Here is a 14,041-nt window from a genome sequence, read left to right as displayed (position 1 = left end):
CATTACCTGCTCATCCTTAATCCTTGACTGCTCTTTTTCTGCTACTCTGTTTTGGGAGGGACTGAAGGATGTCATAAGCCCCCTGAGAAGTGCTGTGCATGTGATTACTCACAGAAGCAAATTCATTGGGCAGACTACTGCAGAGTCCTGGAGAAGATCTGAATCAAATTCAAATCTGCAGCTGGACCCAAAGCCAGTTCAAACAGTTCTGTGTTCTCAAACCAGCACGGAAACAGACAGATCTTATCTTATTGGGACATCTTTTTGGAACCCAAAAATTTCTTTCACTATAAGTTCAAATTAAATACTCAGCTGCAAATTAATTTGCCCCAGCTCAAACCAGCTGTGTTTCTATGCAGACTAGCCAGGATTGCTCAAAGCAGGGTATTTTAACAGCCTAGAGAAGCTTTAGTTACGTGGTACTCTGAGAGGGTGCTGGCAGAATCTTTGATTTCTGATCTGTGATGGAGAACTGTGTTACTGCATCAGCAACACCCTCCAAACACTCGTCAGAACTCCTCAGCTTAAACTTCCCCTCTTTAGCCCCATGGACCTACCTGTCTGCCAATTAATGTGCACTTACTGTATTATACAGACACACACACATATATATACATATATATGTATACATATAGATATACATGCTTTATTAGGAGAGCAAAAAGCTTCAGTGTTACCACTTACAGACCTAATCCTTCCCATCTCCTCCACCTCAGCCCTGTGTCCATTTCCTGTTCTATACCATATTGCTGGCATCTTTGTCTGCTGCAATGCAGTACAGTGCCACAGTTTTTCTCCATTTCTTCCTTTCCATGGCTAGACTTAGAGGTTTGGGAAAAGCTACAGCACTGCACTGGGAAATATGAGTGGTATCCACCATTCAGGAGAGGAACAGGAGCCAGGCATTGAAACTCTTTTCCTAGCTAAATCCCTCATTTGTGTATTTTCCCCTGTTAGGTGACCCTTTCTGCATTTCAGTGTTTTTGTTTCTACTATGAATCAGTTCAGCATTAAGGAGCTCATCAAGAAACAAAACTGAATCATAGCAACCTCATCCACTGTTGAATCCACACTAGAATTTAATCGAAAAAAACATGCTAATCATGGGGAATGATCTTCCTTGGCCACATAGCCCTGACTACAAGAGAATTGAGACCAGTTAATGGGCACACAGGCTGAAAAGAGACTTCAGGACTCACTCTCTAGTTCTTAGATCTTATATGGACTTACTATGATGTCATTCATCTTTACCTGTCTTCTCCTTCTGCCCTCCTTCCCTCTTACCCTGTTTTTCAGTCTCTCCATCCACACATTCACCAGCACTGCAATCCTCACCAATTTTCTGTGTTAATCCTACAAGACAGCACTGATTTCTGTGGAGGTTTCAAAGCTACAGGTTGGTGTTGTTATACCTGCTTACACCATGCGTGAATGTGGTCTTCATATGGTTCAATGGCAATTGTTCTGTAAGTTGAAGTCAACAGGTAGTTTTACCTCCATGAGCAAAATATCCTTGGAGCTCTGAGCTTGCACCTTGGGGTGCTGGATTTTCACCGCCACTGTTCTCCCATCCTGCAGCACTGCTTTGTGTACCTGGGCTAGTGATGCTGCTCCCAAGGGAGTGTCCTCAAAACTCAAGAAGAGCTCTTTTATCTGCCGAGAGAAGAGAAAGAGGCATCAGCTTGGGGTAACAGAGGCTATTCTCAGGAAAGCCCTGCCCACAGGCCAGAGAGTTCCTGTGCCAAAGCTGGGCAGACTCAGGCCTTTCATCCTTCTTCTGTCCCCTCCCTTAGCCTTGTCATTGTTTGGCCTCCAAGTAGAGCCTGCCAAACGTGCAAGTGCCCTGGAGATACTCTGCTTATGGAAACTTGTGGCAGAGCCCCAGCAGCACCTTTTATCTTGGACTTGTAGCAGATAGGCAGTACATGAGGAACTTCTCCAGGCTGTCCTGAAAATGGGTTGGAGTGATTATGGTCAGCATCCTGGGTGCAGAAGCCAACAGCTGTTCCTTTGCACATATTTCTTTTGCAGATACTTAATACCACCCACCGTCACCCTCTGAAACCTGACAGTGTGTATTCCTGTGCATTACAGCAGCAGCAGCTAGCTTACTTGGTGAAAGCCAGCACATGACTGGGACCAGTGGTTAAGGGCTGCATTCAGGGCAGGGGGACAAAAACTGCTGTTTCAACCTTGACAACTTGGTCTGAAAACATGTTTAATGTGATGGACTTTGTCACACCTTCTGTAAAGTAACCAGTGCTCTCAACTCAGAAAAAGCACCAAGCAGGGACAGCAAAGCACTTCGTGAGTAGGAGAGGAAATTATTAGAAGCTCTGGCTGAGAAATTCAGGGCTAGACTACAAGAAAAGTTGCAGATGAAGTAGATTTACCAGGAGCAGGTCCAGGAAGCAAAACCTGAGGTAGATGTGGGTGAGGCAATGGCAGAGGGGCAAAGGCCCACTGCCCTGCATAACACAGCACCCTGCTAGAGACCCTGAGTGCAGCACCAGCTAGTGCAGGCTCTGGAAACACTACTCCCATGGTAGTGTGGTATCGGCCTGGCTGACGAGCCAGGGCCCTCCACAGTCAGTCAGCTCACAGGAAGGGCCAACACAGATATGTGGCTTCAGGCCTAGTTCATGTAATGCTAGTTGAGGATTTTTGTCCTGCTCTGTAGGGCAAGGTGAACATAAACTCTGAAGTTTCCAGAAGTCAGCAAAGGGAACCTGTCCTACCCTTCTCATGGGCTCAACTGATTTCAAGTGAGCAGTTAGGAAGCCTGTAATTTATGCAGTAACAAAAAAGAAAGAATGTCAGTGCATTTTATAACCTGCTTTTTAATACATAATTAAAGATGGAAGCTGCAGCAACCTAGCAATTAAATATGAATAAAGACCTTCTAAGCAAAGTCTTCATGCAAAGCCTTAAACGAATACTCTTTTTGCTGAAAAGGAAGAAAAATACTACAAGGAGCAGCCTGTTCCCTCCTGCAGCTGGTAAGGAATGAGCCCCCTCCCACACCACCCTACCCCTTCTCTCCCAGCCCCTTCCACAGAAAACTATTGCTAGCAACAAACTGGAGCATTTGCAGTAATTAGATACCAACACAGACTCAGCTGACTCCAGTAATTCACTAGGAAGGTGCATTTTATTTATTTAATTAATTCTCGTAGCTCCTGGCGGCAAAATCAATTAAGTAAAACAACTGCATTTAAAAACAACTAGTTATGTGGTTTTTAATTACAGAGGGTCCATAATTCAAACCTATTGACATTTGTGTCTCAAGGGAAAATGTGTTCAAGACACAGGGACTTTTACCTTTATGTGCAGTTTATCTATTGCCTGAAGAGAGGATCTGTTAAGGGTAAAGATTTAAGGTGGTCAAGAGCATGCTGGGCTGCACAATTCCATAAGGAAGAAAAAAACGCAGAGAATTCGCCATATGAGGTCAAGCTGGGACTTTCTTCAGCTCTCTCCCTACCCTACATCCTCGTATCAGAGGGATGTACCCTTTACAAAGTGGTTACTAGTCTAGCTGTCATAAGGCTGGGTAACATCCCCCAAAGGTTAAAACACAGAATTGGGAGTTCACTGGCTTGAATCCATTAACGTACATTTATAGTAAGATCATATATAAATTGGATAAAATTCCATCTGCTCTGGATTTCAAAACCTCTTAATTGCCTACACTGTCAATCCAACCATTTTCACCAGTACTGAATGCATGCAGGGGAAAAAAAAAGCCGCACGTGTTCCCTCTGGCAGGAATAATATCCACCTCATTATCGTGTGACTAAATTTTCTAAAGAAACATAACTGAAGAACGCTGCATCTAGGAGTTATTTTGGATAGAAGACTTTCATTTAAAAACTTGCTACTTAGGACATGAAAGTCAGGTTAGCAGTCATGTCCAGTAGAGCCTGCCCAGTGGCCCTACTGCAATTCCAGGGCAAATCTGTGCACATTCACAGGCTGCAGGCAAGGACAGAAAGGCGAGGGACTGCAACAGGGACAGAGAATTGATGGATACCCCAGGAGTAAAAGGGCAGAACATGCACAGGGAGAGGGAGCAGATCACAGCCAAGCCATTACAAGAGCAGGTGTGAGGCTGAGATAAAGCCGAAGCACAATTATGGCTGGGCTCCAGGACCCCCCACTTAGCAAATGACCCTTGTTCGTTATGGAATTGTCTTTTCTTGGCTCACTGGAGGTAGCTAATGCCTCTGCTGCAGGCTGTGTGTCCCAGACAGGCAAAAGCAAGCAAGAGGCGGTATGACATGGAAGCAGAGAAGAGGTGAGCTAGGTTCCCACACTGCCTGCCAGGGAGTGGGTCCTTCCAAGGGAAGGTGGCTGCACCCGTTTCATACAAGCAGGGAGTTCTTGGAACAGGCTGCAGGCCCTTAGTGCTCACAAGCACCCTTAACAAAAACTGTCATTTCCAGGATGGATAATTAGCAAGCAAAGGTCTGGGAAGTCTTGGAGCCCACCTAACTTAAGGAACTCTCTAGTTTTTTCCATTCTACAGCTGGTCTCAAATGGCATCATCAAACTCGCTGTTACCATCTGTAATCCTGGCAGGAGATGAAACAAGCAGTTTCCCAACAGGTTTAATAAAGGTTTAGAAGGAACTTTAGGGCTGCTCTTTCGAAGGAACAGGACAGCCAGCTGCAGGTTTACAGCTGTACAGGTGAGAGGTGTCCCTGCACACAGTGGTTTCCCTCACTCCTTCTACATAGCCAGGTCCCCACTGGGCACATGCTCCACCAGCAAATGAATGTGCACTGTACTTCACTGGAAGCACAGCCCTGACTGCTTAATTCTAAAGAATGAAGCTCATTTAATTTTAAATATGCGAAATCTTTTCATGATTGTTGGTATTACTATTCACACCTCAGGGAACTGATATAAAAGCTCTTAAAGGATCTATCTACTTAGACACTTATTAGTATGTATTTGAGCTGAGGTTGCACCTAGAGACCACATTAAGCCCAGAGTGCCATGGTATGAGGTGCACAGCCACCATGGCCCCTGCAAAAGCTCATGCCTTCCAGGAGTTCCCAGATGTCAGCTACAGGCTTCCTCACATGCTGAAGTGCTTTCCCAAAGCACAGCTGCTCTTCCCAAGGTCTGCAGCACATACCACCTTGATGCCACAATGTTGAGCATCAGGATGCCTCAGTATTTTTTGTGAATCCTGTCCTTAAACACTTAGGAAGATACTGGAAGTCAACTGGATTTAAGTTCCCAAATCCTGCGTCCCTTCCGAAAGTATTGCCTTAGGTGACCTGCCTGGCATGTTCAAAGAAGTCTTTGACAGAGCTGGGATTTAACCCAGATATCCCAAGTTCCAGACTGATATCTTAATCTCTAAACCGTAAAAGTTAAATGTGCATGTCTTGCTAGCTAATTTCTTTTGAAATATACTGCCTCTTAATCCCAACCTTTTTATATCCATGTGCTGCAGCAAATGATGGAGTATTACTGCCTGGTTTCAACTTGCCTACTTCACAGAGAGGTATGTTCTCTTCCCTCTCCAGAAAGGCTGCTAGCACAGTACCCTGGAGCAGAAGCCTGAGTCACAGAGCCCTTTCCCAGCCCAGCACTATAAAACATCATTCCACATGAGATGTGGTGGTTCTGCTCTGCCATTGTGAAGAATGTTGGCCATGTGTCAGCAGTTTGTTCAGGACAAATTTAGGGTGCAGTGAGATGCAGGATCACTAACAACAGAAGGCATCTCAACAGTCCCGCGCTGTTTAGCTTGCTGAACCCCACTGTCTCTTAGCCAACCATGGCTACATCTGGAGACAGTGGTGAGCTCCAGCTTTTGGTCTGATCTGTACTGTCATCCTTACATTCTTCAGAAGCTCTCCCAACAGACTGACCAGTCTCAATGACAGCAGGATGGACACTGGAGGAACTGTTCCACCTGCGGCAAGCTGGGACTCAGTCACTGTTTGACAGCCTAGAAAGTTCCTGATAAACCCTGTAAGCTTCTGGGAGTGCAAAGGGTACAGGGAAACCACAAATGAAAGTAGCCCTGTATCCAGGATAAACCCTGAGCTTTGGTAACAGTATATCTTCATGAAAGGTCTGTCATGTAGCTTTGAAATAATAAATTTGCTTCTGTTTAGTATGGTAAATAAGACAGAACAAAGGTAAATATGCCTCTGTTAGGGAACTTGGCCAGAGTCTGGCACAAGTGGGAACATGCAGCAAGAGCTGAGACCATCTCAGGCAGATGCCATCTCCAGACACTTCACTGTGCCTGACAGCTTCACCAATCACAGCTGTGCAAAATAATTCACAAAAAGAGGCCAAGCAGGGATAATACTATTCCTTTATTACCAAAACCAGTGCAAACTAAAACATTCAAAACCTCAACTACAATTTCACAACTCATCTCCTCAAAACCAACAAAACCTCAACTCCTCTTCTGATCACAGCATACTGTAATTGCTCCTGAGTCTTGCATTTTGTATTTGGAGACTTTAATCTATAAGATGTCCTGCTATTTTAAAAGGGAGTGACCAGGTAACACATGATTAATTTGGAACTGTTTTTGTCTCCAGGATACTCACCACAGGCCATGATACAACAGAGCTCCATTACCAAGAGTATTGTGTTGCAATGGTCAGGATCAGCTGACCAGTCACCTATCATTTTGAAGCCATGTAGCAGCACAGGAAAACGCACATGGAAAAGGTGGTATAAATCCATTCAAGACAAAGGGAATGATACAGCTGTGACACAAGTCCATGGAGGAAGTGGACAGCAAGAAACCGATTAAGGTAGGTAAATTTTGCACATTCCCTGTGCTGTGATTCTCCAAGCTGGAATTCACTTGGTAAGATGACTCAATCTGTTTTTTCTGCTGAGGCAGAAAGATAGAGATAGCACTAAACAGTTCCCTCTTGATCATGGCTCCATGGATGGCAATTTGCTAAGGTGAGCTCAGTCTGCAGGAGCTTTCTGGGAGCTACTGTCTGCAGCCTCCCAGACAAGACAGTGCAGGGCAGTGTGACAGTAGGATTCACCAGCTTGCGGGAAAATAGATCAACATAGTATCACGCTCTGGGAAGAAAAGCTGGGGGCTGCAGCTGCCACCATAACACTACGTAGTACAATGTCCCCTCTAGTTCAAGGAACAGAATACCTGAAGAGACATTCAGTTCTATGTCTGTTACAGCATTACTAGGGTTTGCGCTTCCCAGAACTTTTGGAATTCACTTTATCAACACTAGCATACTATTGCTCTCAGAAATCTGAATGGCTTTCCTGGTTGAAGAAATGTGAACCTCATCCTAGGCTGGTTATCTTTTCAACAAGATACACATAACAGCTCATGGTGCCAAGGACTCACTGATCCCTGCAAGTCTGCAAGACCAGAGTTCCAGGTGTGAGAAAAATGTTACCTTGGTGTAAAGCAATATACTTGCCAGGCAGCAAGCGAGGGGTTTTTTCCATTGTCCAAGCCTTTCTATCCCCTCTATGAAAACAAAATGTCACAGTGTTGCTCTGAGAATTATTAAGACAGCAAAAACTGAAAGATTAGATTTATGGCAGTAGACAGTGGATTATGAAGAATAATTCATCAAACGTCAGAACAAACAGCCCACAATTTATAGGCGGCTTTGTTGAGTCAGTGAAATCTGATTGGACTTCTCCCCACCTAATGAATGCCAAGCTTAATTGATGGTTCCTAAATGCATCTGTCAAGAACATCTATTTATTAATTCAGTATTTTTAATAATATTGCAGATATATACAGAATAGTGGTTTTCTTGTCAACAGACTTGCTGGTGTTCATATTACATTTACACATACATGTGCATATATAGAGGTACACGCTGCATCCAAATGATTGCAGGTAAAGGTATGTGTGTATTCTCATGCACTGAAACAATTACCTTTGACTTATTACACAAAATCCCTGCATCTTTCAGTGCACAGGATGGCAAAGTAACGTGGTTCTTTTCAGGGGGTGATATGCAATAAGGTGCCTGACTAGAATTTGGAAGAGCTGAGCTCTAACATTGTTTCACCTCTCTGTGGAGAGGGGTTCTGTGTGTACCTCTGTGGAGAACATGGAAGGTGGAAGGACCTTGCATGACTGAATCAACTATTTCCTTAGAATCCCCAAGTGATGATAACAAAGAACCAGTGCCTCTAAGACTGATGTGGACATTGAGAAAATGCTCATTTTCTGTTTCCAGATGCAGTTAATCAGCACAATGACCTCTGGCCCATTCAGCATCCCACTTCTTTCCATCTCAGAATATAACATCTTGTGCAGCTAGAAATCCATCTAATTTATAAGGACAAAATTTTTAGCTTTCCCTTTAAAAACCTATCAGTATAATAAATATACAACAGTTATTACACACAGCCACAAACATGTCACTTCACGTGCCAATGGTACGCACTTGTTCCTGGCATGCCAATCACTGCTAACTTAGTTAATCACTGCTAATGTGGCATTACAATAGCACAAAACCAGGGCTGTCCATAAAGCATCAGCCTTTCTTCTAGGAAAGGGCTGTGACACAGGTGGGCTGTGAAGTTCGTTTTTTCCTGTTATTTCTACCTGGTACCACTTTGGTCCTCTGCAGGCCACTACCTGCTAAAACCCTGAGAATCTTCTCTGGGATCCTACCAACAGCATTTCTCAGTCACAAAGCCATTACTGTTACAGAAAATGAACTCTGCTAAAGGAAGGGTCCTTGATCCCCATCAGCCAGAGACCAACGTTTGCTCACTCATTCACTGATACCTAGGATCCTGGCTACTTCCTGTTCTGCTCACCTATGATCCTCTTTCCATAGTCTCTCTTGGCTAGACAAGCAATGGAAAAGCCTACATGAAGCCACTCTTGTATTCATCACATCCATCCACTGAGCTGTGCAGCAATAGTATCAGTCTACTTTACTTGCTATAGTACCTTTAATTATTACAGAGGCATACCTCGAGGAAAAGCACCTTTTATTTTCTATCCCTGAAGACTCCTGTGTAATAGTCTGTGCTCAGACACGCTCATGGTAGCTTCATTTATTTTCCTGAGTAAGTCAGATCCTTAAGACAAGGCAGAGCTGTCTGAGACTATCACTCATCCCAGATCGAAACCTGGATCTCAGTGGTGACAGCTACAACAGGCAGTATGAGCAATGAGCAGACAGAGCTGATGTATGTCTCCTGAGACCCTGTGTGTGAGGTGGACCTCATCTCCCATCTCTCTAAAAGGGGAGCCACTTATCCATGGCTCCCACAAACAAACAACATTTAGTCTAACAAAAGCAAGGATTGTCATGGTCAGACTGAAACAAAACTGGCTCAGGAACATCCTCCTGACTGGCACAAGGACACAAATGTTTTTCACCGATTAAGCTACTGGATGTCCTACTATCTTCCAGAGACACAGGCTGCTAAAATTAACAGATTAGCTCAGCACCCAGACATGCTTTCAACAGTTTGGAGTTCTACAGGTTTTCCACTAGCATTTCACCACAGTCTCTTCCATGCTTAGCTTCATTCAGCTGTTCTTTGTCCAAGTGCTGGTTTCACAAAGCACTCTGAAGGCAGAGGAACTGCACAATATAATTCTGATGTAAGGCAGATATCAAGCTCAATTGTAAGAAAGCAGAGTCCAGACATCATCTGCAGGGCTAGCACAACATCTTTGGTAGCACAATCATATAGATGAAACCAGAGAAAGGAAACAGCAAAGCTGGGATGTGTCCAAACAAGTTTCTAATCCATCCACATGTGTGTGAGCATTTTTCCTGGTCAAAGTACTCCGTATAGGTACCTCTCCCCCACATCCCCATGTCTTTAATCTCACACTCAGAATTAAATTCCAAGAAAATCTATTTCTCAAAAATGTCCATTACTAGGGGGAAGGTTTTGCTGTTGGAAGCTATGTCATAATTTTAAGCTGCAAGTCCAGTTCACTTCTCTGTGGAGAACATGGAAGGTGGAAGGACCTTGCATGACTGAATCAACTATTTCCTCAGAATCCCCGAGTGATAACAAAGAACCAGTGCCTCTAAGACTGATGTGGACATTGAGAAAATGCTCATTTCTGTTTCCAGATGCAGTTAATCAGCACAATGACCTCTGGCCCATTCAGCATCCCACTTCTTTCCATCTCAGAGTATAACATCTTGTGCAGCTAATCACCTTCCTGGTATCCTAAACCACTTCCACACTCCAGCCTGTCTGTGACTGGCCTCCAACAGCAGCCAGTGCTTCCTGATCCTAATGGTCAAGCAAGAGCCCACCAACAACTATGCTTGTGTGGAAATGGAAGATGAAAAACGACAGTCTCTCTATGTGCACAGTAAACAATGTCACTGTGGAGTCTACTTTGCATGACATAAGTATCTTATAGCCTATGCAAACTGCACATGCCAAAGCAAAGCCAAGGTGTGTATATACATATATAATCCTGCTTGCTTTCCATTCCATCATGCTGAAAAAGAAAATAGTGACTTGTGAGCTACTTATTCACTCCAGCAGTGCAGGCTATGGGGCAGATGCCTCCCTGCTCTTCCCTTGCACATACAAATGCTCTGTTTAATTTGCTCTTTAATCTTTCTCCCAGTTCAGCAATGCTCATTAAATCCACTCTTTTCTCTCTGACTGTTTGGGGAAATACTACTTCCTCTGCATCTCTCCTGTCTGTGAGGATGGAGCCACACTTGTCAGTTGTTCCGACAGACTGGATCACAGTCCTTCAAGAGCACACAATGCCTCCACTCCCAGCCATCTTTTGTATTTTAATTGAAAACATTCTTTCTCTTTCCTCCCCCGCTACAAAGGAGGGTCTCATTTATTACACCAGTGCACAGTGGAAGCACAGCAGAAGACAACTCCTTGCTGCATCCCATCTGCCCAAACGGATTCTTATTCCATGGTTGCAGTAGAGCAGTAGTTGCCCCATTCTATTAAGATCTTCAAGGCTTTCTGTGTTCTCTGCAGCTCTTCAGCTCCCAAGCAACAGAGCTGAAAGTGCTAACATAGCAGGAACATCCCAGTAGCTCCTAAGGAAGGGAAGAGTTTCCTCAGCCTTCTGCTCTTTTAATGGCTCTGTTAGTATACCTGAGCAGCTTGCTTATCCCTTTCCCAGCTTTCTGGAGATGTTACACAAAGCTCTGCTCACAACCTCTACCCCCACCACTGCATCTGGATAACAGCTCACATAAAATTCCCACTTCCTTTCTGCTGACTTGTAGTTCTGGCTCTGTACTCCACATCAGCCTGCTTCTAGCCAAACTACAATTTCAGCCTGTTTCTCAGTCATCTTCTTTCAGATAGTCGTATCTCTGTTCACATTCAACGAAGCTAAAGCACAGTTCCTAATTTTCTCACTCAAACCATCCCTTCTGTCTCCTTTCTCATCACAACAGAGAATGTCACCTACTTTCCGTCAAGCATGCCTGCAGCCCTAACCTTGTCATCAACAGTGACCTTGCTCCAAATCTCATTTCAAGGTCTGAATCTAGCACTAGACATCAAGTGCTAATGCTCATAAATGACAGGCGAAAACAAGCCCATTGTTGTCCCCCATCCCCTCAAAGTTCCCATTTCTCTTGAGCCACACATGTAGTAAGATATGTGGAGGTCCCCAACACACAGAACCCCTTGACTGAATTCCTGAAGGCATAGCCCCAAATGACATAACACCCCTACAGATGCCAGCAGCATGGTGCAAAGACAGAATATTTGTGAAGAATCATCAAATCATAGAACAGCTATGGTTGGAAGGGACCTCAAAAGATGGTCTAACTTAACTTTTCCTGGGAAAGGAGGCCTAGAAGAGATTAGAACGTTTTGAAAACCTCTAGATGGGGTCTCTACCACATTCCTGGGGAAGTTGTTGCTGTGATTGGTAGTTCTCAATGTAAAAAATTTCTGACCTGTATCAAGATGAAGCCTCTTTCAAAATGCCACAGAGATGGGGCCAGTTGGCACATAAGCAAGAAGGTTAGATTTAAGAAAACACCCAGAAGCGAATGAACTTCCAAGACCATTTTGACTCCAGGTATAAACACATCCCCACCACTCACTGGCTGAAACCTGTGTAGGAAAGGGTCAAGGAGCCACAACAAGCTCCCTGTTAGTCACAGCCAGGCAGAGGGAGGCTCAGAGAGGACTGCAGAGATGCCCCAAGTGCCCTATCAGCAGTAAGCCTGCACAACAGCAGCAGTCCTGTGAGAAATAACCAGCTGACAGAGCCTGAGGATATATGAGGACCTTCAGGAACACACATCACCTGTGCCTCATCTTAAATGGCTCTGATTCAGCCTTGAAAGCCTGGGGGCTTCAAGAAGCGTATAAGACAAGGTGGGGGATGTGTATGGGCAGTTTTATGTGACTATACAGAGAGTGATGAGGGGATGTTTGGAAGAGGCCAGGTACAAGGATTTGGTCAGGAAGTGAAGCTGTGCCAAGGCTTGAGCACAGAGTTAAAAAGGAAGCATGGGGCAGGGCATTTGTGTACACAGCTTACCTGGGAAATGGTAGGCAAAATCCATCCACAGAGAGGCAAATGAAGAATAGGATCAGGATGGTGTTTGTGTGTGTGCAGAGACAGGGTGTGCAGGAGGAGTGGAGGGTTCCTGCAGTGAGTGTGCAGAACAGCACTGCATTTTGCTTCATAGAATCATAGAATGGTTTGGGTTGGAAGCAACCTTAAAGATCATCAAGTTCCAACCTCTCTGCCATGGGCAGGGAGACCTTCCACTAAACCAGGTTGCTCAAAGCCCCATCCATCCTGGCTTTAAACACTTCTCGGAACAGGGCAGTCACAACTTCTCTGGGCAGTTCTGTTCCAGAACCACCTTCACAGGAAAGAATTTTTTCCTAATATCTAACTTAAACCTACCATCTTTCAGTTTGAAGTAATTCCCCCTTGTCCTATCACTACCATGCCCTTGTAAAAAGTCCCTCTCCAGCTCTCTTTCAAGTCCCCTTTAGGTACTGGAAGTTGCTATGATGTCTCCCCCAGTCCTCCTCTTCTCCAGGCTGAACAACCTCAACTCTCTCATCCTGTGTTCACAGGAGAGATGTTCCAGCCCTCTGATGATCTTCATCACATGGGACAAAGAGCAGTAATGACAGAAGCAGCATTGCACAATCCAGCAGCCTGTCACCAGGGTGGACAGAGGCACAGTACAATGATAACATGCAGCGGGCAAAGCCCAATCCCAGACAGATTCTGCCCAGTTATATCCTTTCCTCTGGTTTTGGTTATAATTACATAGATACAAGCAGGCCTGAAGTCTTACTGAGACACAACACTGCCCCAGATGAAGAGAACAGGGAAGTAGCAGTAGGGATCTGAGATGGACCTGGAAGTATATGCAGTCTGGCAGATGTGGGCAGCCCTGCCTGAATTGAACTGGTATCAAGAAAGGGATATGATAAGGTCACTACTTTAGAAGAATAATGCTTAAAAGGTAGTAAAGCTCTGCCAAAGATGTAAAGCTCATAAGCCAGTTACCGGTGCTAACAGTGCCTTGATGGGATATGGAAACACCAGCACACCTGGCAGAGAAGTCAATGCAAAAGACACAGCTATTGTGCAGTTGCACACCACAGAGACCAAAGAACAGGGACTAAAGAGAAGCTGCAGTAGAAAAACTTACAAAGAGGTCTGGATGGGGCTCTGGAGTTTGTATCCTTTACAGCCAAGTCTCAGAAAAAAATGTACAGAGATCAACAGAAGTCCCTCAAAAGAGACAACTGCACGACAAATTAAATCCACAACTGACTTTGCCAATAGTGTCACTGGCACCATGCATTAGTACATCCCTAATGACCAGTCATACAAACCATGGAGCCCTGAGCTCTCTGCACTGACGCCAAGAGAAAAGTCCTATACTAAGCCAGCCACATCCTGTCCTGTTTTCTTCTTGTCAATCTCTCCTCTGAGTATCAACTTTTCCTTTCTTCTCCTGACCATATTTCCCCTACTTTTCACATGTCTGCTCTGATCTATCTGTTCCTTCTACAGTTCACTTATTATCTGTCTCTTCCT

The 14,041-nt window shown here is 44.5% G+C and overlaps 1 protein-coding gene across 4 annotated transcripts in view; it reads right to left on the bottom strand.

The window, feature by feature from the left end:
• The window catches only part of ADCK1 (aarF domain containing kinase 1), a 79,570-nt gene that overhangs the window by 22,059 nt on the left and 43,470 nt on the right, over positions 1–14,041 (bottom strand). For all 4 annotated transcript variants that reach the window (XM_017742234.1, XM_017742233.1, XM_017742235.1 and 1 more), the window contains one exon: positions 1,495–1,653. In XM_017742234.1, coding sequence (XP_017597723.1) covers positions 1,495–1,653 — 159 coding nt within the window. The remainder of the gene's footprint in view (positions 1–1,494; positions 1,654–14,041) is intronic.

The sequence above is a fragment of the Corvus brachyrhynchos genome, unplaced genomic scaffold, assembly GCF_000691975.1.
Source record: "Corvus brachyrhynchos isolate BGI_N302 unplaced genomic scaffold, ASM69197v1 scaffold115, whole genome shotgun sequence".
Taxonomy (NCBI): domain Eukaryota; kingdom Metazoa; phylum Chordata; class Aves; order Passeriformes; family Corvidae; genus Corvus; species Corvus brachyrhynchos.
This window is presented reverse-complemented; position numbering and strand designations above follow the sequence as displayed.